At 53.2% G+C, this 23,377-nt stretch overlaps 3 protein-coding genes and 1 long non-coding RNA gene across 4 annotated transcripts; 2 read left to right on the top strand and 2 right to left on the bottom strand.

Annotated features, from left to right (window-relative positions):
• Positions 1-1,477: 1,477 nt before the first annotated feature.
• Positions 1,478-5,875, bottom strand: LOC101030921 (FOXL2 neighbor protein). Its single transcript, XM_003942608.3, is given in 5 exon segments — positions 1,478-2,793; positions 2,796-2,822; positions 3,447-3,471; positions 3,473-3,567; positions 5,645-5,875. Coding segments are annotated over 5 exon segments (912 nt in total). The 5' UTR covers positions 5,745-5,875; the 3' UTR covers positions 1,478-2,128.
• FOXL2NB (FOXL2 neighbor) lies at positions 2,730-3,453 on the bottom strand. Its single transcript, XM_074405374.1, is given in 2 exon segments — positions 2,730-3,118; positions 3,121-3,453. Coding segments are annotated over 2 exon segments (570 nt in total). The 5' UTR covers positions 3,416-3,453; the 3' UTR covers positions 2,730-2,843.
• Positions 5,876-5,979: 104 nt separating the features above from the next.
• Positions 5,980-7,523, top strand: FOXL2 (forkhead box L2). Its single transcript, XM_010330431.3, has one exon. It carries the CDS (start codon positions 6,393-6,395, stop codon positions 7,521-7,523), a length of 1,131 nt encoding a protein of 376 aa, XP_010328733.2. The 5' UTR covers positions 5,980-6,392.
• Positions 7,524-9,117: 1,594 nt separating this feature from the next.
• LOC104650014 (uncharacterized) lies at positions 9,118-17,878 on the top strand. The gene is made up of 3 exons (XR_743755.2): positions 9,118-9,170; positions 10,518-10,752; positions 14,602-17,878. It is a non-coding gene; the product is annotated as an uncharacterized LOC104650014 (long non-coding RNA).
• Positions 17,879-23,377: the final 5,499 nt, after the last annotated feature.

Raw genomic sequence — 23,377 nt, forward strand, 5'->3', positions numbered from 1 at the left:
GCGCCAAGGTCATGCCACTGCACTCCAGCCTGGGCAACAGAGCAAGACTCTGTCTCAAAAAGAAAAAAAATAAGAATGATATAATGGGGACTCAGTGGGAAGGGAAGGAGGGAGGTGAAGGATAAAAGATTACACACTGGGTACCATGTAGAATGCTCAGCTGACAAGTGCACCAAAATCTCAGAAATTACCGCTAAAGAACTTATCCCTATAACCAAAAACCACCTGTTCCCCCAAAACTATTGAGATAAAAACTAAAAAATTGACCAGGCATGGTGGCTCACGCCTGTAATCCCAATACTTTGAGAGGTTGAAGCAGACAGATCGCCCTGAGCTCAGGAATTCAAGACCAGTCTGGCCCACATGGCGAAACCCTGTCTCTACCAAAAATGCCAAAAAAAAAAAAAAAAAAGTAGCTGAGTGTGGTGGCTCACACTTGTAGTTCCAGCTACTTGGGAAGCTGAGGTGGGAGGATCACTTGAGCCTGGGAGGTGAAGGTTGCAAGTAAGCCAAGATTGTACCAATACCTCCAGCTTGGGCAACAGAGTGAGACCCTGTCTCAAAAAATAAAATAAAATGTGTTTAATAAAGTTACACTGCACACACACACACACACACACACACACACACACACACACCCTATCTTGGCATGAGGAAAATCCCCTAAGGTAGAATAGTAATACAGACTTCAACACTTCTCCCTCCCTTCCTCTGGACTTTGTGCCAGCTAGGTATCTAAAAGTGCCTCCCTGCATGGCAGTTGCCTATCCTCTTTAGGCTTTGTGGGAGAAAACTGAGCCAGGAATGGGGACCAAGGGGGGGAGGGCTCTCTCTGGCATCCCCTCATAGGTTAGCATGGGGGTGCAGACTACAGGCCTTACCTTGCAAGCCAGCTGCCCTGAACACAGAGACCTCTCTGTTTCCAGTAAAGTCTAGTTTGAATGTTTCAGACAGGTCCTAACCATGTTCAGAGACTAGGGAGGTGTCATTGTCATTGCCTAACCATGGCAAGGACAAGGACACCTCTCTAGTCTCTGTTCATGTCCTTGCCTAACCAACACCACAGTCATGCAGCTATAATGAGCATGTAGCCCCAAATGGCAGGGAACTCTCAGATCCTGAGCTGCCTTTCAATGGTCAAACCGCTCTTCCTTGGCTACAATCCCTTCCTTGGAAATTCTAACTTCATTATAAGGAAAGTGGCATTTTCCAATTCTGTCAAGTAGAGCCATTTTCTAATTCTATTAGAAGGCATTAAGCCCATCCTGGTGAGAAGCACTGAGTGAGAAGCAGAGGGCAGAATCTCTGCCCATCAAGGCTTACAGTCTGGCTGTGGAGAAAGGCAACAAAGCAACTCTTAAGAGCACATCATGCTCCCAAGCAAGTCTGGGGCCTTCTGGCAAGGCACTCACTGTTCAAAGCTGAACAAAATGGCTTTGGGCCATGAATGTCATGAGGGATATCAAAGGAAGCTTGTCACAGCCCCGCCACCCTAGAATCTGCCTCTGAGAGCATCCCAGGGGTCTTTGGAGGGAGGAGGGCCTCATATGGCCCAGGACCCAGCCCCTTCTGCCTTTCTCCAAGTTAGCCTCCACCATGAGAAAGGCCTAAAACTGCCCTGCATTCTGCCTGATCAAAGGTGTGGCACATACTCCCAGGGACAAAATGATGCTAGTGGACTCATAGCCCAACATCAGCAAGGTAAAAAGGGCTGAAGAGCTCTGGTCTGCTGCCTCTCAGCCCTTCTGGGGGAGAAAGAGGGGAGCTCAACGAGACACTTAACCAACAGAAAACAGTTCTCATGTGTCAGTTCTTCCCCAGAGTAGGAAGTCGATTCTCTTTCCTCTTTCTCAGTATCTCTCTCTCTCCACTCCCCTACTCTCTCAGACTAATACCCACTGGTTTCAGACTTGGTGCTGTGTGGGTGTGTGCTGCTACAGCCTGCTGGTCTGAGCAGCAAGCTCAGCAGAGCTGCCAGACAGAGATGAAGCCTATGTGAGTGGCCTCTGCATGTTACAGTGCATCTGAAATGTGCTGTGTACCTGAGCTTCTCTGCAGTCTGTGAGGCAATCCCATCATGGAAACACCTAGGTGGCAGCCCAGTCATCCCAACCACAGCCCAAGGACATCAGAGAATCAACAGGCTTCTGGGAGTCAGGCTTGTAAACATGGAGCCCAGAGGTCCTTCTGTGTCATGAGATGGAAGGGTGAGCAGTGTGTGAAAAGGCTTAGGATCTGGGCATTGGCTTGACATGTTTTCCACCAACATGTGCAGGGTCTGAATTCGTATGTGTAGCTGGTGACTGGGAGAGAAGTTTGGGGTGGGGGGCAGGGAGAGGAAAACTAGAGGGGATTTGGAGTTGACTGAGAGGGAGGTAGGCAGAAGTGGATGGAGTAACTCGAGCTGAGTGAAGGGACACAGTCCCTGAGGTGTGGGTACAAAGGGCCGTGTGAGAGGCCGGAAGGGAGCGAATGCTGACAGTTGTTGAGGCGTGGAGTGTATGGGGATGTAATAACAGGCACAGTGAAGCTTCCCTTTGCTGTCCAAGCACCGCAGAGGCCATCCCTGCAAGGAGAGGGTTGCCGCAGGCTCTATTCTTCTCTCCCGCTCAGGAGTAGGAAGCCGGCGGGTGTTTCGGTGTCCCACTAGGAAAGGGGACCGCGGAACCTGGTTCAGGCAGCCAGCGGCGGCGCGGGGCAAGCTGAGCGGTTCTAGGGAAGCGCTGCCTGCCTCGGAGCAGCCGCAATGCTCCCCCAGCATGGCTGGGCCGCCGAGATCCCGAGGCGCTGCCGCTTCTGCTGCTGTTGCAGAATTCCCGGCCCTGGAGAGAAAAGCGTCTCCATCAGCGCCGAGTAGATCGCTCGTGCGGGCTGTCGGGGCCTCCGAGGTGCGGGGCCAGGCTGCAAGGAGGCGCGGGAGCTGAGACTGTGCTCAGTCGGCGGGTCCCTGGAACCGTATCCACAAGCGGCGCTCCGGTGAGACCATGGTCAGGAGGCGCCGGTGGCTCCCGAATTATAGCTGACGGACCCTGAAAAACTGGGGCAAAGAGGCAGTGAGCTCTGCCCAGCCCACCACCCTGGCCTTTGGAGGTGAGCGCTGCCCGAAGGTTACTAAGCTGGGGCCCTGCGTCGCGCCAGTGCCGCCGGGAGAAAAGGAACTGGCCCTGGCGTCCACAAAATCTAGGCAAAATATGCCCTGTTCAGAGAGGATCCCGACCTTGCCAGCAACCAGCCTGCCTCAGACGGTTGAGAAGTAAATCAAGGCGCGACGCACCGCTTCCTGGAACGCCTGCTCCACCGACCTCTGGCTGCGCGGGCATGGAGAAGATTCTACTCTCTCCCTAGGCTTCTCTACCTCCAGCCCGAAGCCCCTGGCTTTTCCGCAGAGACCTGGAGCGGACCTGAAAGTAATCATCCTGCCAGGTTTCCCGCCCGCATTTTCTGGCCTGTTTTCTGAGCCTTCGAATTGCCCGACAGCCATGTGAAGGCACATCTTGGGGAGACTGATTCCAGCCCGTCCCAGGGTACACGCATCAGGCATCCTCCTCTTCACCGTGGCTGGGGGTTCTGTTCCTCTAAGGGACAGTCAGAAATTAATATTATCGAAACAGAACTCCTTTCTACTCCGAAAATCCTTTAGAGGAACTCCTTCCTTTGCCCCAACTCCTACATACATACATACACAAACACACACACACACACACACACACACACACACACACACGCAGGGGCTCCTTAAAGGCTGAAAAGAGAGCCGAGTGTCGAATTCAGGGAAGTGATGACACACACAACAATGCTGTTACACCTGGCTGCTGCAGGGCTGAGCAGCGGAAATGCCTGCGAGGAGAAGAAAGAGCGAGAGAGGCAGAGAGCCAGCCTGGGTGGTCAGAAAAAAAAAAAAAGAGAGAGAGAGAGAAGAGAAGAGAGCAGCCCCCACCAGGATGGGGCCAGACCCAGCTGTTTTTCCCCCTGTCCAGGCCCTGGCTTGGGGGAGGATAGGCACTGAGGCCAATCTGCAGCAGCCCCAAACCTGACTCACCACTCCCACCCAAGGCCTGGGCACAGATGGGGGTAAGGAAGAAGAAAAACATCTGCACTCCAGTTCAGAAAGCAGCACAGGGATTCTACGGAACTGCTGCTTCCCCCAAGTCTGTTGGGTGCAGTGGGAGAATGCCCATATAAAATAATAATAATAATAATAATAATAATAACTACTTTGGGGATAGCCTTGCTCCCTCTCACTCTTGTGACCAGGCAAGGGCTGCCCTGCTGACCTCTCTGGTGTCATCTTCAAGATGCTGAATTCCAAAGAGCCTCACCACCCTTGTCCTCCCTCCCTTCCATCTCAGAATGCAGATCGGAGGCCTGAGTGAGCAGCAGACAACACTTAAAGATGGCCTGTGGATGCTGGAGCCACAGGCCACTGAAGGCTCCTTGGGCTTCCGGAAAACCCTCAGAGACTAAGCAGCTTGGGAGGAAGAGGCAGGGACTGGCATTGAGCCAGCCACTCCAGACATGCCAATCACTAACACACACCTACATGACATCCATTCAGTCCGCCTTTCTCCATAAGGCAGTCTTGCTCCCCTCCTCAGCACCAAGGAGTCTGGAGCTTGGGATTCAAAACACTGGCCATCTCTCTCATACTTTATGACTGCAGACTTTTTGTTAAGGTCAAGTTAAAAGGCGCTATTAAGGAGCACACTGTTAAAAGGCACATCTGATTTTCCCTGAAACAATCTCTGTACATGCTGACATAACTGGATTCCAATCAGAATTCTACTTAAGGTAGGTGACAACTTACTCCTGATCCTCTGGAGAGAGATCAGAACAAACGTCTCATCAGGAGAGAGATTTGAACAAGTACCTTCCTCAGTCTGATGTTTTTCTTCCCAGCCGGTGACAAAATACATACACTAGGAGGGAAAGAGGCATTGACGAATTGTGAAAGAAAGAAAGCTGGGAAGGAAGAAGAAAAGAGAAAAAGAGAGAGAAGATGCTCTATCCACCAGCTACTTTAATACTTGGTGCACATACTACATATCTATCAGTGTAGGTGTGTTTTACCTTGTAAATGCCAATCGCACACCTTGTACATGTGCATACCTGTGTTTTTAAGCAGCACACATGCACCTGGTATCTCATCCATCTCAAGGACAGCTCCTCTCCATGACTTCCACATGTGACCCCTGTGCACACACATACACAGTCCCTCGAAGTCCCGGGCCACATCCCCGCCTGCGTTAGCGCAATAGCTGAGGGGCATCCACTTGATGTTGTTAAAGCACACATCCAGCCTTCACCCCAACCCCGTAGTAGTATTCAGATTCCAAGGAGAAGCCTGGTTCCTAGATCCACTGGCAACGCAGGAAGAGGTAGAGGCGATTCAGACAGCGCCCCTAGGCGACTCTTCCCAGAGATCCTCTCCTCAGCCCTATTCCAGCCTCCGAGAGGGACCGGCCAGGCCGAGGTTTCTTCGTACAGTCACATGGGTTTTTGGGCTGACTTTCCCAAAATCTCAGCGCAGCTCTCCCATCCTGCCGGGTCCGGCCTCCTAGGTGTCTCGTCCCTCCCCAGCCCCGAGCTAGAAGTTCAGCTTCAAGACAGCGGCAAACAGCAAAGCAAAAGAGTCGTTTTCTTTCACCTGAAAGTCGCGAGGAGGCTTGGAGCGCCTCTCCTCGCTGGGGCCCGAGCTTCCTGGGCTCTGGTCGGGTGCGGGCGGAACCCCCCGGGGTCATCCTCATCTCACGGCCCAGTCCGCAGAGCGAGCACCGACAGATTTCAAGGGCTCATGAGAGCCTGAGCCAGGCTGTCGGCTGGGCCCCCGAGGCTCGCCGGGCGGGGGCAGGCCGGTCCAGGCTGTGCGGGGCGTTTACAAAAAGTGACTTGGAGATGAACTCGCCCGTGCGCGGCTGGCCGCCCCGCTATAGGGGCGAAGGCGCCTGACGCAAGCGGAACTTGGTGGAGCCCATACGAATCAGAACAGAGCGAGGCTCCTGGCGCACTAGGGACTCCAGGAGGCTGCTCCGCCAGAGACACGGGTCGTGCTTCGGGAAACCGGGGGGCGGGGGGAGGGGAAGAGCGCAGAAAAGAAAACCCACCGAGGCGGGGACTGGCCTGGGCGGGGAGGGGCGGCGAGGCCGGAGCCCCTCTCTGTTGGGCGGACTCCCCATGGCCAGAAGCTGAGCTCCACTCCGGCCAGCCGCTCCCTAGGGGAAGGGGAAGGAGAGGGGAGAGCAGCGAGAGGCCTCCAGCGAGCGAGCGCGGGCGGCATCCGCAATCTCCAGAAGTTTGAGACTCGGCCGCAAGCAGACTCGTGCGCCCCAACTCTGCCGCGCCAGCGCCTGGAGCGGAGAGCAGAGGCGGCCCGGCCGCGGCGCGCCGGCTTTGTCATGATGGCCAGCTACCCTGAGCCCGAGGACGCCGCGGGGGCCCTGCTGGCCCCGGAGACCGGCCGCGCAGTCAAGGAGTCAGAAGCGCCGCCACCGAGCCCAGGCAAGGGCGGCGGGGGTGGCGGCGGGACAGCCCCAGAGAAGCCAGACCCGGCGCAGAAGCCCCCGTACTCGTACGTGGCGCTCATCGCCATGGCTATCCGCGAGAGTGCCGAGAAGAGGCTCACGCTGTCGGGCATCTACCAGTACATCATCGCCAAGTTCCCGTTCTACGAGAAGAACAAGAAGGGCTGGCAAAATAGCATCCGCCACAACCTCAGCCTCAACGAGTGCTTCATCAAGGTGCCGCGCGAGGGCGGCGGCGAGCGCAAGGGCAACTACTGGACGCTGGACCCGGCCTGCGAAGACATGTTCGAGAAGGGCAACTACCGCCGCCGCCGCCGCATGAAGCGGCCCTTCCGGCCGCCGCCCGCGCACTTCCAGCCCGGCAAAGGGCTCTTCGGGGCCGGAGGCGCCGCGGGAGGCTGCGGCGTGGCGGGCGCCGGTGCCGACGGCTACGGCTACCTGGCGCCCCCCAAGTACCTGCAATCCGGCTTCCTCAACAACTCGTGGCCGCTGCCGCAGCCTCCCTCACCCATGCCCTATGCCTCCTGCCAGATGGCGGCGGCCGCAGCGGCTGCGGCGGCGGCGGCTGCAGCCGCCGGCCCTGGTAGCCCTGGCGCGGCCGCTGTGGTCAAGGGGCTGGCTGGCCCGGCCGCCTCGTACGGGCCGTACGCACGCGTGCAGAGCATGGCGCTGCCCCACGGCGTAGTGAACTCGTACAACGGCCTGGGAGGCCCGCCGGCCGCGCCCCCGCCCCCGCCGCACCCCCACCCGCATCCTCACGCACACCATCTGCACGCGGCCGCCGCACCGCCGCCGGCCCCACCGCACCACGGGGCCGCCGCGCCGCCCCCGGGCCAGCTCAGCCCCGCCAGCCCAGCCACCGCCGCGCCCCCGGCGCCCGCGCCCAGCAGTGCGCCCGGCCTGCAGTTCGCTTGCGCCCGGCAGCCCGAGCTCGCCATGATGCATTGCTCTTACTGGGACCACGACAGCAAGACCGGCGCCCTGCATTCGCGCCTAGATCTCTGAGAGGCCACCGCATGCCAGTTCGGACGGATGCGAGGAGGCAGGAACGCGCGGCGCCGGCCCTAGTCGCAGCCGCCTCCGCCAGCCGGACCTCGCACCCTCTGGGACCGCCTCTGGAGCCAGCGCCCAGGGTCCCTCTCTGCTTTTTCGCTCTCCTCAGCTCCTCTCGCCCCTCTTTGTCCCTCTGCTTGTCCTTCTGTGCTCACCTCCGTGACCTCTATGCCCTTGCAGTCCCCCGGCCTGAAGCCGCCTCTCTGCGCGCTTTTGCGGGCTCTTCTGTTTCCGGAGTCCCAGCGTCTCCTGCCCAAATTGACCGCGGAAAGCGCCCGGGGCCGAGGTGCGATTCGGCGTCGGCGGCGCAGACCTCTTGGCCTTCTCTCACAGGTCGGTGCGCTAGCGCTCGGCGTTCCCCGCCCGACTGCCGTGCAGTCTTTGGCTACACGCGCCGGACTGGATTGGCGGCGGGACCCGCGCCGCGGGAGAAAAGGACGGACCAATTTGTGTGTTTGCTCCGTGAACCCTCTTGAAGGTGTTCAGAAGCTGCTTGCCGCGGGGCCCACTAGGCGTTGCAGGGGTTGGGAACCAGCGGGAGCCGGGGCAGCCCGGCTCTGAGGCCTGTGCTTGGTTTACACCACGGGCCCGCGCAGAGGGAGGCTGCCTTAACCTCCGTTGTCCGTCCGGGCGCTTCGGGCACCTCCGGGCCCCGGCGGCTGGCTAACGTTTTGTTTAAAAGATCGGTGGGGCTTTTTAAGAGAGTATCCAAAAGAAAAAAATTTTTTAAGGAAAAAAACATTCACCGGGCAACCGGGGAAGTATTGTGGCCTTGGAGTTTGCTAAATCCAAACATGAAAATCAAAAGCTTTAGTATTCTTCATCTTCTCTTCTGGAAGATTTGTGTTAGAGTTCCTGTCGGGCCTTCAAAAAGCTGTGTTCAGAGGTAGGAGAATATATCCAATAAAAGACGGTTTCGTCTACCAGTTGGGGGAAGTTTCACCCGCTCCCTATCTGAAGAAAAAAAAGTCAGAAACAAATGTCCCCGGATCTTCCGATGCAAGTCCTGGATCCCGGGAGATGACTGCCTGCCTGGCCCTCGCTGCAGGGACGGCTCGTCCTTCCTGCTTTTTGTTTTTCAAATGTCCTGCTTCTCCCACCTTGGGAAGGAGAAATGTGAAACCCGACAGCGACCGACCTAGGCGGTCTTGTGGCCCCGAGCCGGCCCGGCCCGGCCCGGCCCGAAAACCATAGCCCTGGTTGTCCTGTAGTTTGTCATTTGGGGGACCAAATTTTCTAGAGAAAACTAGAGCACTTTTGTTGTGTTTTTGTTTTGTTCGTGTTTTTGTTTTTGTTTTTTGCCTTGTCGATTTCCGAATAAATTTTTTGTTCTTCCTTTTAACACGGACTTACTTATTTCCTTCGCGCCTTAGTTCAGCAGCTAGTTAAGAGTGGGAGATTTTCAGCAACATTTTATCTTTTTCAGAAGGAGCTAAACAAGCATTGAGAGCAACCGGGGTGGCGGGCGTTTGTGGCTGTCGCTGCGGCTTTGTTTTCCTGGGGATTGTTTGTTTTCGGTGTCATCACTGGCCCGTTGCAGCTGTTTAACGTCAGCAGAAAGACTTTCTGCCGCGGTTCGTTCACAAAGCGTTACTATAGGTAGGACTTGTTTTATTTTGTACCCATTCAAGTTTGTATTCTACCTCATACACAGTTGTACTAAGTTTATGCGCTGGCTGTGTTTTTATTATTGTTCTCATGCTTTTCGATTTTGAGTCAACTATAACAGCCAAGAATTTGTTCCAAGTATTAATAGATAAAATTCTGGTTGTGGAAATGCTATACAAGCTGCTAACCCCTGTACAAATGTGAGGAGTGACTGCTTTATTATTTTTAATAGTCAGAATTCATTTACCTTGAGATATGGGTAGGCGATTTGGAGGTTTCAGTAAGGACTGAACATACTTCGTAGCTGCAGAAATTTAGTCTTTTTTCTTTCTCTCTCTTCCTTTACTGAGCTCTTCAAATAACAAATTAAGATCCGTGCTTCCACGCAGGCACACAGGCGTTTGACCTGGTTGCAGTCTGGTTCTCCCAGGCGGTTTAGGGGGTGGTCGGCCTTCAGTCTTCTGATGGGATAGATGACTTCCGACTTCTGATGGGATAGATCAACATTCTTGCGGGCTGCTGCTCAGCTGGCACTAGACCCCGCACCCAGCTGTGTGTCCCTCACTGCTCCCGTCCATTTCGGGGCCTGGTCAGCAGTGTGGCCGCGGGTCCAGGCCGGCTGGTGGGCCAGGAGAGATTTGGCACCAAGGGAATGAGCCTGCAGGCCTTTCACTTCAGCCCTCCAGTGGTCAGGCCATAAGAACCTCAGGGTGGTAGCCCTGTTACATGTAGTTGAGCCCAAGTGGCTCCTGCTCAGAATGCCCCCTGCCCGCCCCCTGCCAACAGACATCCTGTGGGAGGCTACAAGGCAGGAGACTAAGCCACAGGGATTTTCAGAGCGCATCACCCTGAGACCAGGACTGGAGCCTACCAGGAGCCACCAGGAGCAGGATGGAGAGGGAGGCTCAGCTGGGGCCGGGAGCCCTAGAAGCTAGTCAGGCCTGGTGTCTGGGTGCCTTTGGTGCCCAACTCAACTGTCTGGCTGACTAAGAGGAGTTGCAGAACAGAAAGCAGCCACCGTGTGCATGTCTGTGCTTTATCTAGTGTGAAAAATGTAGCTCATGAACAATTGTGTAGTCTGTATCTGCTGCAAATGTGTATGTACAGTGTCAATTGTATACTGGCGACAGGGTGGGAGGTGTGTGTGTCTGTCATTTGCCTACAGAGTGGGCATATATTTTCGGCATTGTAATAACCATATGGCTAATACTTAGAAAGTGCTTACTGGGACTACAGTGTGTGGCATTCATACCTCATTAGTGATGTGTGCGTTTGTGGGTGTGTATTCCTGGCTTGCTGAAAAATAAAAGAATATGGACAGAGCCTCCGATTCATCAGGCAGAGGCTCCCTGTTCTGAGGCTGGCTGTCAGCACTCCCCCAGCTGCTGTCTCAAACAGAGAAAGCAGGGGAGGGAAGCCTCCAGGGTTAAGCCCTTGTGGGCAGGTAGCAGCTCACCTGCAGTGAATCAGAGAAGTTGGTGGGGGCCAGCAATGTAGGACCAACCTGTCTCCTCCCCTGAGAACTGAAAGGCAAAAGGCACCAAAGCTCAGAAGGGATTAGCAGCCTCACCAAGTAAGAAAGACAAAATGAAGGACTCAGTGAGGGTTTCCTGGGTCTACACAGGGATTGCAGGAGATAGGAGAAGGGAACCAAATCATACCGCACTTCCCCATGGATGCCCATAGGAAAAATCTGTCTAATTCCAGCCCTTGGGATTTCCCCAAGGCTCTTAAGTTTGGTCATTTTCCCCAGTGCCAAAACTTTAGTTCAATGGCAGGCTTTCTTCATCTTTCATTTCCTTTCTCTTCTCTCCCTCTTTCCTTTTTAGGGTTTCTGTTATAGAAGCTGATTTAAGCAATTCCCTAAGTGAAGGTAGAAGTATTTAGAGAGTTCCTGATATATAGCAATTATGCCTCATCATATACAGTCTAGTTAGATGGCTGGACCATTTGGGTGTATGTATATATGTTGGTCAGTGTGTAAATACAATGTAAATAGAGTTTAATACAAGTACCCGGCCAGTTTCTGAAGGTCCTGGGTAATGAGTTGTTCTTGCATGAAGAGTATGTGTGTGCTGCGTGTAAACATCCTCACACACTGCTGACCGTATGAGCACCCGCCTCACACTTACACAGAAATTCTTACAGTCACCTTCACCTAACTAAAGATGCCCAGTCAGAGTAAGTGGGTTGGTTGAGGGAAAGGTTGGGGGGTATCCTGTTCTCAAGAGGGATCCTGAGAAATCTTTGCCATTCAAGTACATGCACCAAGGGACTGTGGAAAGGAGACCTATGGAGTTCTGGAGATGGTCCTGTACCCCACTCCAGAGGTATACACAAGCCTGTTTCCCACTTGCATCAGTAAATAGTTTGCTGCTCCACATCTGAGGCTTGGATGAACAAGAGGCCCTGGACCTTTCATTCCAGGTTAGGTGCATCCAGCCTTTGCCAGGGTTTCCAGGAAGCCGTGAAAGTCAAGGCTGGAGGTCAGGCTACACGGAGCCCCCTGGTGGCGGGTGGAAATTGGGGCCATTCCCAGACTTCATGCAGCTGGACAAGCAGAAGATGGGACAGGAATCTGGGTCTGGCCCAAGACAGTTTGCTCTCAACTGAACTCTTCCTTTTATGAAGGCCTGGGCCAGACTTAATGGACAGAACCGCTGGACCAGATTCCTGGCCTCCGGGTTGGGGGGTCTAAGGCCAGGAAGCAGCTTGATCAGACTTAGGACCCCTGCAGTGTCCCCATTCTGCAGATCTAACCCGGTGATGACTCTGGGGCCCTGCCCGTCAGTTCTGCCACCACTACGTGGCAGCCCCTACTCTTGAAGTAGACTGTGGGACCCACAGGAAAAGACGGGAAAGGGATGGGACTAAGAGCAATGCTTAGAGACAACCAGGAATTAAGGATTCTTAAAGCCAAGCAGTCTTAGCAAGTTTCTACTTTCTGGAGAGAGGGCTCCAGGCTGTCATAAAAACAGTGTCTTGGATCTAGGAACCCAAAATTACATTTGAGGAATCTCAGGTCCTAAGAAGAGAAGAGACCAACCAAAGGTCATCCGGCTATCTGCGGGACAAAATGCTTTGGAAATTTTAAAAGGAGACTTGGCAGCTGAGCCTAGCTGCCACTGATGCTCGAGGGAGCTGCGTGGTAAGGGGGAGCCTGCAATAGAAGGAAACGCAGAGTGAGCTGTGGGAAGACTGTGCCACAGAAACTGCTGCTGTGCAGGCCGTTTGCTGCACAGGCTTGGTGCTGAGCTGTGAAAAGCTTGCTCTGGGATCTTGTCACTTCTGGGAGGTGGCCTGTGCAGGATGGGCAAAGACAGGGGCCTGTTCAGCCAGGAAGAACTGGGATGGAGCCTGCTGTCCTCTTTAGTAACTGTGTAACCTTGGCCAAAATACCCATTCGAATGTCAGTGTTCTCCTCTATAAAATAGAAATACATACGTGTGTGTATTGGAATTATCAAATAATTAAATTTTCTAATTTTTAAGTGCCCAGTTTATAGTAGCTGCTCAATAATGTTTTATTCCCTTCCCCTATTTAAAAAAAAAAAAAAAAAAAAAGGAAGCAAAGAAGGAAGAAGGGAAGGGAAAAAAGAACCTTTAGTAATAACTTTCTAGGACTTGACTTCCTAACCCAGCGGCCACAGGCACCCCTGCCAGCACCTTCGTGGGGCCGGGCACACGCGATTGCATCCACCCTGCCTTAGACCCCTGGCCGTGAGAGTGAGGCTCACGCGGTCGCCGTCGCAGCGAACACCGAAGCCATGAAGGCACAGACGGTGGGTGCTGAGCCGCCCAAAGCGGTCTTCACGTGTTTAGGGGGTTTTCTCTAAGAAAGGCCATGCTGACCCGCGAAGCGGCACCGACCCAGGGGCTTTGGGCCAGCCGCAGCCCCACTCACAGGCTCTCTGGCCGGCGCCTCCAGTCCTCACGCGCCTCTCCCCACTGGTTGATTTTTTTTTTTTTTTTTTTTCCTTTTCTTTTCTTTTTCAGAAAAGCAGAAGGTAGCCACCGGGCCAGAGGTTGCAGGGTCAGCCTGTGGGCGAGGCTCCCCTAGGCCTTTGTGGAGAAACGGGAAACCTGAGGGGCAAACGCAGGAAGCGGGTTGGGCCGAGCTGCAGGCGACAGAGGCGCCGCCCGCGGGTGGGGAGCGAGAGCTGCCCGCAGCCGAGAGACCCCGGCCTGGTCGCTAGCGCCTCGCGTCCGCGGGCCCGTTGGCGGCGCTGCAAGCCCAGGTCCTGGGGCGCGGGCCGAGTCCCCCTTGCTAGGTCTAAACAAAATTCGAGGGAGAGTCAGTCGGCCAGTCTAGGCACAGGGTGCTCTCGACGATGGGGCGGCGGGCAAATGCTCAGGGGCCCTGATCGCCCCCAGGGGTGCTGAGCGCACGGGGCAGAGGCCGCAGAGCCCCGGCGCGAGGCCGACTCCGATCACCCACACTGGGACCTCAGCCTGCCGGGCTGTCCTTAGTAACAATAGTAGCATCAAACCGAATTGTAAAAAACCGTTCCCCTCATTTTCCTCTATGTACAAGGGAGAGCAAGTATTTCTAGGCAGTCAAATTTTAAAAAAGGGCAGAATCCCAGGAAACTTTAATCTCTACGGACGAGAGCAAAGGGGAATATGCCTTTTGCCTTTTTTGTTTGTTTGTTTCTAAAAGAGCAAAAAAAAGGAAATTCGACACATATTTTTAAAAATCTTCCCCCAACAACCGCTAAAGGCTGTGAGTGTGAGCAGAGAGCCAGGAAACCGAGCCCCCGCCCGCAGTGACACCGGGCCTTTGTCCTCCTTCCTGAAGCCCCCGCGACTGCTGACCGTGCCGAGATAAAGGCCGGGTCAGGGCCCTGTGGAATCCCGAGGGAGGGGCGGCGGGGCCGTCCCACTGGCCACTTTCAACCCCATATAGGGAGGTTTCCAACTGGTGGGCCCAGCGGATCCCCGGAACAGGGGCTACAAGGCCACGGGTTGTCCCCACCCCCAGGCTCAAAGGAGGCACAGATCTGCCTTTCCCCTGAAAGGCTTCTGCCACTAAATTCCTTGGACCTTGCTCCCAACCAGCATTATGTTTTCCTGCTTAAACTCTCCGGAGGCGTTAGGGATCAGTTAGGGACAGACTGATCCCCAGAAATGGAATCGTGCTCAACCTCTGTGGCGACTCTGGCTTTCGCGACCGCTGGGCTCGGTTGGCCAGCCAGATCCGAACCCGCGTATCGTCTGTTCCAGCTGCACCTCTCGTCTCCTCCAGCGCCCGGCCTCGAATTTTCTGCGCTACACCCTCCTGTCAGCCGAATGAGTCTGCAGAGAAGGCGAGAGACTGTTTGTGATCCTTAAAAACCCAGGTCCCCGGGGAAACCAGCCTACAGGGTATTGCCTTTGCGGGCGGCAGCCTTGGGCTTGCACGCCTGAGGTCATTTTCTCCGAAGACACTTCTGGGTGATGCGAGGGCTGCGCAGCTCAGAACCCTTGGAAGGAAGAGAGGGGCACGAGTCCGGCGGCCTTCGGGTGCGGTGATGGAGGGCTCTTCGGTAGCCACGCTGCCCGCCTCCCACGCACACCTTAACACGTCCTGGGGCCCCGGGCCAGCGCTACAGCCCAAAGAGACCCTGCAGCCGCATTTTCCCCCAGCCCGAGGCAAACCTTGGCTTCACCTCCCTTCACCATTGCTTGTAGGGCAGAGGGTCCCTGGGACGCCTTGCCTGACCTGAGTGAGTCAGAGACCCCTCTTTATTTTCAGTGGGGGTGTGACCTGGGGAGATAAAAAAAGGACCACAGACCTGGGGAGTGGGGCCCTGCACCCTTTTGTGCCGGGAGTGGCCTCCTTCTCTGCTCCCTCCTCCACCGGCAGGCTGGGGGTCGTGGTTCCCACTGAAACTGGAGCCGCTCCCCGGCCCGCAGATGAGAGATAAAGAAGCCCGGCGGCGCCGAAGCGCTGACCAGCAGACCCGGATCCGGACTTTTTCCGCGCTCCAGAGCAGCACTCGAGATCCTACTTCCCCGGGTGGCACCAACCCAGCTCGGAAGAAATGGGTTGGCTGAGCAGCTCCTCCGGTGCCACGCGGTGTCTCCAGGCACAGACAGCTGTGCCTGATGGCGTAGTGTGCACGTGCAAGACTGCAGGATGATGTCCTGTGTGAACCCTGTATTCGCCCCTTCACCCTCAGCCACTCGTACATGCATACGTGTGTGCATTCGGTATGTGTCTAGGGACAGGTGTGCACCTTTACACATATGTGATGTGTATGTGCACACATTTGTAGAACCTTCCAGCATTTATCCTGCTGGTTCCTGCAGACAGGTACGGGGCTAGCTGCTCATAAGTCATCATTAAACCACGCATTCACACAGGCCTTTTCAGTTTGGGCATGATTTTCACAATCATCCCGGGAAATACTCTGCTTTCGAAGTTTACAGATGAGGAAACCAGCCAAGAGACGCTAATGGGTGCCCGTGTGCACACACTCTGAGAGAGATCTAGGCCAGCCAAATGAACCTGGGTGTGTTTGCTGAATGTGCTCATAGATGGATCTGTTTAGCGCCTCAGGGGACCTCAGGTCCGGCGGTCCTTGGCCCTTCGCCAGGTTTCCTGGGAGACGCACCGCGCCCGGGTGTGGGGGTCTCAATTTGTGTGCTGATAAGCGCCGTCTTCTGGAGAGGGTGCCCAAGGCGGGAAGTTGGGAGCTGGCCGGAGAGCTGCTGGGGCAATCCTGGCGGTTCCACGGCCGTGGCTGCCCACGCGCAACTGGGTTACAAAGCCTGTAGGGCCTTGGTCTCTAAAGCAGCCACGTCAGGCAAACGTGCGATGAAAGGATCCTTTCAGCCCAGCTGCAAACCCAGGAACCCAGGGTTGCCGGAGCAGTGAGGCAGTTCCCGCTGTCTCGAATCCCTAGCGCCCCTACAAGACCCGGAGCCCTCCATGCCCATTTTACAGAAGTGATTAGTCCGAGGCTAGAGCGGTGCAGTGAGTTGCTCCAGTTCAACACCAAGTGGCCAGAGTAGGGACTGGAATCCCCAGTTAAGTGTGTCTGGATCCTTGGCCCACAGTCCCTCTGTCCACAGCACGGATCGCTGGTCCCTCTTGCTCCACGTCTCCCGTGCGGTCAGGAGCCATCCCGCTACTGGCCTCCGACTTCCCACGCCAAGAACACGAAGACTCTCATAGCTCTCACCAGCATCATTTAAAAGGTTTCTGCACGCTTGGAATCTGTGGCTTGAGAACAAATTCCCCGTGTGCATTGGGTTTTGTTTCTTTCTAACCCCTTCTGAGGCATCTGGTCCCCTTCCATCCTCTGAGCCCTTGCCGTCTCAGAGTGAGGCTGCCTAAGGGCTGTAGTTTGACCACATCTCGGGGGTGCCCCCGGGCCTCGGCGCCGGGCTCCGGCAGACTGAGGTCGCTGGGCCCTGGGCTCCAAGGCCGCTCCCCACCCCGCAGAGTCCGGGAGCTGGAAGGGAGCGGGTGGTTCGGCGAGGTCGCCGTACGGGCTCACGGCCTCGAGGCTGCCCTCTGCTGGTACGGGGCGACATTACCGCCGCCTCCCTCGGCGGCCCGGAGCTGCACCTACAGGAGGGGCTCGCGCAGAGCCTGGCGACCCCATTCTTGCTGGGTCCCCAGAATGGCTGCCGCACCTTCAGCCTCTGACTAGACCCTCCGGTATTTCTCAATCCGAGACTTCTGCTCCCTGCCGACACCCGAGGCTCCGGTGCTCGGACCCAGGCGCAAGACAGAGAGCCGGAGCTCTGCGCTGGTAATCCCGCCGCTGTGCGGCGCCCGTCGGGATCTGCCGCCAGCCAGGCACCGCCACAGGCAACGCTGGGGGACTCCGGGGGTGGCCCCAGGCTGTGCTCGACCCCTTTGCACTATAGCATTGATTGGCACCCACGGGTCCAGACCGACGCCCAAAAAAGCCTACCCTCCCCCTTTCAACTCCGTTTGATGGTGGCCCAGGCGCTTGGCTGCCTCTATTTCTTGCAGTGCACTCGTCTCTTCAACCAAATAGCGCCTAGACGGCCGGAATGGGCGGCTCCCTACCCGCACCGCACAGGCCTCGCTCAGGTTCTGCCGGGACAGGAGGGAACTGATTCCAGAGGCTTCCATTCTTGCCCTTGAAATGAACTTCAGACAGTGAGGCGAAGAGACACTTTTGCCTGCTGCATCCATTCGAGACAGGATGGGGTAACAATTGCGTAGTCATCATATCTATGCATTTCCAGTGCTAGGTATTACGACTTTTCACATTTTCACTTCCCCCCCCCCACTCACAAATTCAAACTGAAGAAAACTGGGAAAATAAAACATTAAAATGCACCCAAAAAAAAGCGCCAACACTACAACAATCCCATCCATCCTCTCACAAGGTAACCACGGTTAACATTTTGATGGCATTCTTCCAGTCTTTTTAAATATATATTTCATTTAAAATAAGTCTAATTTTTATAATTAACACATACACATAAAATTTGCAGTTTTGTATACTGCTTGTTTTAACCTTTCACCATAGGGTTTTTCTCCTTATTCTTTGAAAAATGGTTTTCAATTATTGCTTAATAATCCATCCTTTGGATGAAGCATAATTTTGTTATACACCAGCACCAAGTATCTGTTGTAGGCCCAGGAAAGTCTCCTTAAGCCAAGCTCTCTGGATCAGTCTGGATTTGTAAATATATAAGCAGTAGTTGATCAATAAATGTTGAGTCTTTCTTTTTAATTTGTTGTTGCTGTTTTTGTTCTTTTCTTGTTTGTTTTAAGATGAAGTCTCACTCTGTCATCCAGGCTGGAGTGCAGCAGTGCAATCTCGGCTTACTGCAGCCTCTGCCTCTTAAGTTCAAATGATTCTCCTGCTTCACCCTCTTGAGTAGCTGGGATTACAGGCACCCACCGCTATGCCTAGCTAATTTTTGTGTTTTTAGTAGAGACAGGGTTTCACTCTCTTGGCCAAGCTGGTCTTGAACTCCTAACTTCAAGAGATCCACTCACCTCGGCCTCCCAAAGTGCTGGGATTATAGGCATGAGCCACTGTGCCTAGCCAATGTTGAGTCCTTTGCTAGCCTAACAAAGAGACTTTGGTCCCGTTCTCAGGACACAAAAAAATTGACCCAGAAATTAGGGATGGCCTTGACCTAGAAGAGGGCCTTCTAGCCCCTGCTACCAGCCATCTCCCTCTGCTGGGGACCAGTATAGGGGTGGTGCAAGGGACACCTTGAAAAAAAGCAGGGACTGGCAATGTGTCTGAAGAGGTGTGCTGGCCTACTTCTAGAACCAAAGCCCTGTATCCCCAACGGGCACACAAAATGATGTTTGTGACCTGGGCTACTGTGTGCAGTGTCTTGTAATGATTAGGAGTCAAATCTGCCTTCACATAATCCTGTGTCTTTCCCTTAAATGCTGTGTGACCTCAGAAAAGCTGCTAAACTTCCCTGAACCTCATTCTGAAAATTGGAATAATAATGCCTACCACATCAAGCTTTTGTAAGTATTCAAATAAATAATGACACACTTAGCCTGGGGTTGTACAAATAAATCATCAATACATGGTGGCCACCGCTGCTTTTGCCCCTGCAGCTGCTATTGCTGTTGTTCTGGCATTAGCTGTGGTCTTGGGGATCACTGCAATTGCCCTCTGTCTCAACTCCTGACCCCGTTGCTACTGTTAAACACAAGCCCAAATCCTGGCACTAAGCCGGATCCAGGTCCTCAGGGCTGAAGGAGTCATTTCCAGCATTCTGGTTGGGCTGCTCAGGACCTTCTGACAATCAGGCCTGGGCTTGGGCTGTTTATACTAGGACCGTTAAAACAGGAAAATATGCAAACCCTTCATTCACAGGGATCCGGCTATTGTTAGGTCAGAAATGATATTTTTGTTTCTAGAGTAAAAGGTACATTTGCTGCCTTACACACACACACTTTTTTAATTCTTTTGGTGGTGACTACAGAGCTTAGAAGGCAAAGTAAATGATCTGCTTCATTTGACCAGCTCAAGCAGTCAACCTGGAAAGGTCCCTTTGGCCTGATTGATATTTACATGTACTCCCACGAGCCTGAAACTCACTGGGCTCTGTTTAGTTCCTCCACAGACCAGGCTCATATCCATCTCCCAGACAAAATGCCTCCAAAATCCATCTCCCAGAAATAATAGATTGAAGGCCAGGCCAGGCACGGTAGCTCAAGCCTGTAAGTCCAGCATTTTGGGAGGCTGAAGCGGGTAGATCACCTGAGGTCAGGAGTTCAAGACCAGCCTGGCCAACATGGTGAAACCCCATCTACTAAAAACACAAAAATTAGTCAGACACGGTGACAGGCACTTATAATCCCAGCTACGCGAGAGGCTGAGGCAGAAGAGTTGCTTGAACCCAGGGGGAAGAGGTTGCAGTAAGCTGAGATCAAGCCACTGCACTCCAGCCTGGAACAAAGAGTGAGACTCCATCTCAAAAAAAAGAAAGAAAGAAAATGGTATGTTGATAGTGAGACCACCTCCATCTAGGAAGTTAAAGAGGAATTTAATTTTTAAAAAATTAACCCAACCAGTCTGATCCCAGTAGACTCAACCGCACATCAAAATTTTATGGAAAACGTTTTTAAAACACAGACTTCAAGATCCTCTTCAAACTAAACATCTTCTGCCTCTGGAGATGGCGCTTGGCAATCTATGTGCATTATCTGTAGTTCCTCCAGCTGATTCTGAAGAAGCCTATGGAGCCACATTGGGGAACCACTGCAGTTCTCAACTGAATTGAAAACAGGTTTCTCCAGGTGGACTCCAGAAAATACAGATTCCAAACAGTCTTCCGCTGGTACCACATGGAATTACAAAGAGTTTGGGTGTAAGTGTGGTGGGGGAAGGGAATATATTATTTGTTTTTGTGTGCTTTTGTTGTGCTATTGTCTGTGCACGTGGCAAGCCTCTTTGGTCACAAGTAACATAAACTCACCCCAGCCAAACAGGTGGCTGGGGTTGGGGGGGAAGTTATAAGGATTCATGAGTGACTCCTGGAGCCCCAGGCAGGGTGGTAGCCAGACTTCCTGAAGGGCTGTGCTGCAACAGGGGCTGAGGTGATGGCAAGAACGAATTTTTCTTGCTGCTCTGACCAGGTCTCTCCTCTGCTCCATTTGAGAGAGGAGCCCCAGTCATAGCTGTAATTTCTGAATGCCAAGTTCATCTTTCTGTGTGAGAGAGCTAATTGGTATCCTGCGTCAGGTACTGTCCTGGAGGTACACCCCAGTCCTGTCAACTAGAGCTGAGGAAGAGGGTCTTCTGGCAGCTTCTGATGGTCCCTTCTTGTGGTAAGAGGGCAGTCATGGCACTCAGGAGAGGCTAAGCAGACACTCCAGAAAGTCTTATTTGTTTCAGTCTAGCCTCTCCAACCACTCCATCAATAGCTCAAGGATTTTTTGTTCTAGCTGCACTCCAAAATTGCCTTGGGACCTTAAAAAAAAAAACTATTGTGCCACTTCCTTCAGCACCTTCTGGTATAAGAAAAATTGAAAAAGAGAATAAAAGTTTAAAGAATTAAAAAAAAAAAACGCTATTGTGCCTTACCTCTATATCCTGGGTGTAACCAGGGCATTGGGACTTTTTTTTTTTTAGCAATGCGGGTGATTCCAATGGACAGCTAGGATTAAGAACCATGGCTGAAGCCGGGCGCGGTGGCTCAAGCCTGTAATCCCAGCACTTTGGGAGGCTGAGGCGGGTGGATCACGAGGTCAAGAGATCGAGACCATCCTGGTCAACATGGTGAAACCCCGTCTCTACTAAAAATACAAAAAATTAGCTGGGCATGGTGGCGCGTGCCTGTAGTCCCAGCTACTCAGGAGGCTGAGGCAGGAGAATCGCCTGAACCCGGGAGGCGGAGGTTGCGGTGAGCCAAGATCTCGCCATTGCACTCCAGCCTGGGTAACGAGCGAAACTCCGTCTCAAAAAAAAAAAAAAAAAGAATCATGGCTGGGTGCAGTGGCTCACATCTGTAATCCTAGTACTTTGGGAGGCCAAGGCAGCAGATCACCTGAGGTCAGGAGTTCGAAACCAGCCTGGCAAATATGGTGAAATCCTGTGCCTACTAAAAAGTACAAAAATTAACCGAGTATGGTGGCAAATGTCTGTAATCCCAGCTACTCAGAAAGCTGAGACAGGAGAATTGCTTGAACTCGGGAGGCAGAGGTTTCAGTGAGTTGAGATCATGCTACTGCACTCCAGCCTGGGCAACAGAGTGAGACTTCATCCCAAAAAAAAAGAACCATAGCAATAACTAAATAGGGAACCTACAGCCAGTTTATCCATTTGCTAAAGATACAGCTTCAAAATAACCAATTAAGAGGAAAACTATTAAAATCTAATGGGTTGCACATGGCTTGTTTTCATCTAAATTGGACATACCCTAGTCCAAATTTCAAACGCCATGACTATTCACATTTGACATTTTCTAAACTTCTTGACATATATATTATGTGAAATTCCTTTTTTTAAAAAAGTTGCCTTTCTGGGAATCCTGAGGCATCAGAACAAAGGATGGCTCCCATGGCCTCGAATGACCCCCAGACCCTTATAGACCACCTGCTTCTTCTTTTCCAGGGTTTCCAGCTTGCCAAGGTAGTCTCAGAACTCGCCAAAAAACTGAATCACACTGATTTTGCTTGCCCCCACGCACAGGCCTGTGCTTCAGGTTCCCAACCAGGAGCTTCTGACACATTTGCTAGAGGCCAAAGAGGATAAACTCTACCCCTTCCGCCAAGCTAGCAAATACTGATCAAAACTTTGTCCTAGTCCAGGTTCAGTGGCTCATGCCTGTAATCCCAGCACTTTGCGAGACTGAGGCAGACAGATCACCTGAGGCCGGGAGTTAAAGACGAGCCTGGTCAACATGGTGAAACCTCGTCTCTACTAAAAGTAAAAAATAATAAAATAAAATTAAAAAGCCAGGTGTGGTGGTGCACGCCTGTAGTCCCAGCTACTTGGGAGGCTGAGGCAGGAGAACTGCTTGAGCCTGGGGGGGCGGGGCGGGGCAGAGGTTGCAGTAAGCTGAGATGAAGCCACTGCACTCCGGCCTGGTTGACACAGAGTGACTCCTCAAAAAAAAGAAAAGAAAAGAAAAGAAAACTTTGTCTTAAGTGCATGGCTGCCTTGAGATAATGTCTTCATTTTGCCTTGTTTCCCTTCCTTATAATTTTCCCTAAACAACTAATTAGTCAAACAACAAATATTTCATAAATAGCTGGGATGTGCAAAGCACAAGGTAAAAAAAGAAGGATCACTCCAGAGATCTTGTCACTGGGAGAAGTGCAACAGCGACCCCTCCAGACTTGGCCTTGCATGGATACTAAGGTGTGCCTGTTAAAGGGATCCCTTCCTCAGCTGCCTGTTCTTTCTGGCCTAACCCAGGGCTAGGACTCAAGCAATTATAGAGGGTAAGGGATGGCAGGAAGGAGAAGTGTGGAACCCAGATCATCAGCATCACCTGGGACCTAATTAGAAATGCAAACTCTCAACCCCACCTCAGCCCCACTGACTCAGCAACTCTGCGGTGGGGCTAGCAATCTGGCTTACCAAGGCCTCCAGGTGATCCTGATGCACACTCAAGTTTGAGAACAAATGGTCTACTCTAGGGAGGCCCTCATCCCAGACATCCCGCACCTAAAACCCATGGCTGGGTGTGGTGGTTCATGCCTGTTATCCCAGCACTTTAAGCGGCTGAAATGGGAGGCTAACTGGAGGCCAGGAGTTTGAGACCAGCCTGGGCAACAGAGTGAGACCACTCCCCTCCCCCAGCTTTGTAATTTTTTAAATTACAAAGAATTTAAAAATTACTCAGGCACTGTGGCTCATACCTATAATCCCAGCTACTTGGGAGGATCCCTGAAGCCCAGGAGTACGAGGCTTCAGAGCTATGATTGGGCCACTGCACTTCAGCCTAGGCAATAGCAAGGCCTTGCCTCTAAAAAAACAAACAAGCAAAAAAAAAAAAAAAAAAGAAACGCTTTCAGGCTTTTAGATCCCTGAATGGGTTCCAAGAAGCCAGGCAGGAATTCTGATGTCACCCCAACAAGAATTGTTGCCACTGTCCTCACAGCCACGAGCCTCCCCTTCCCACCCCCTACTCTCTAGCCCACATACCCAAACTCCTCTTGCCAGGAATGACTGCTGGCACAGGCCAGTGACAGAGAGCCAGGAGCCTTTTCTAGAGACTGGGGAACTTGAACAAAAGCATCCCCCA

This window comes from Saimiri boliviensis, chromosome 9 (genome assembly GCF_048565385.1).
Source record: "Saimiri boliviensis isolate mSaiBol1 chromosome 9, mSaiBol1.pri, whole genome shotgun sequence".
Classification (NCBI taxonomy): domain Eukaryota; kingdom Metazoa; phylum Chordata; class Mammalia; order Primates; family Cebidae; genus Saimiri; species Saimiri boliviensis.

What these genes read in the sequence shown, in the direction of transcription:
- FOXL2 (XM_010330431.3), top strand. Translation starts at nt 6,393, where the DNA reads ATGATGGCCAGCTACCCTGAGCCCGAGGACGCCGCGGGGGCCCTGCTG.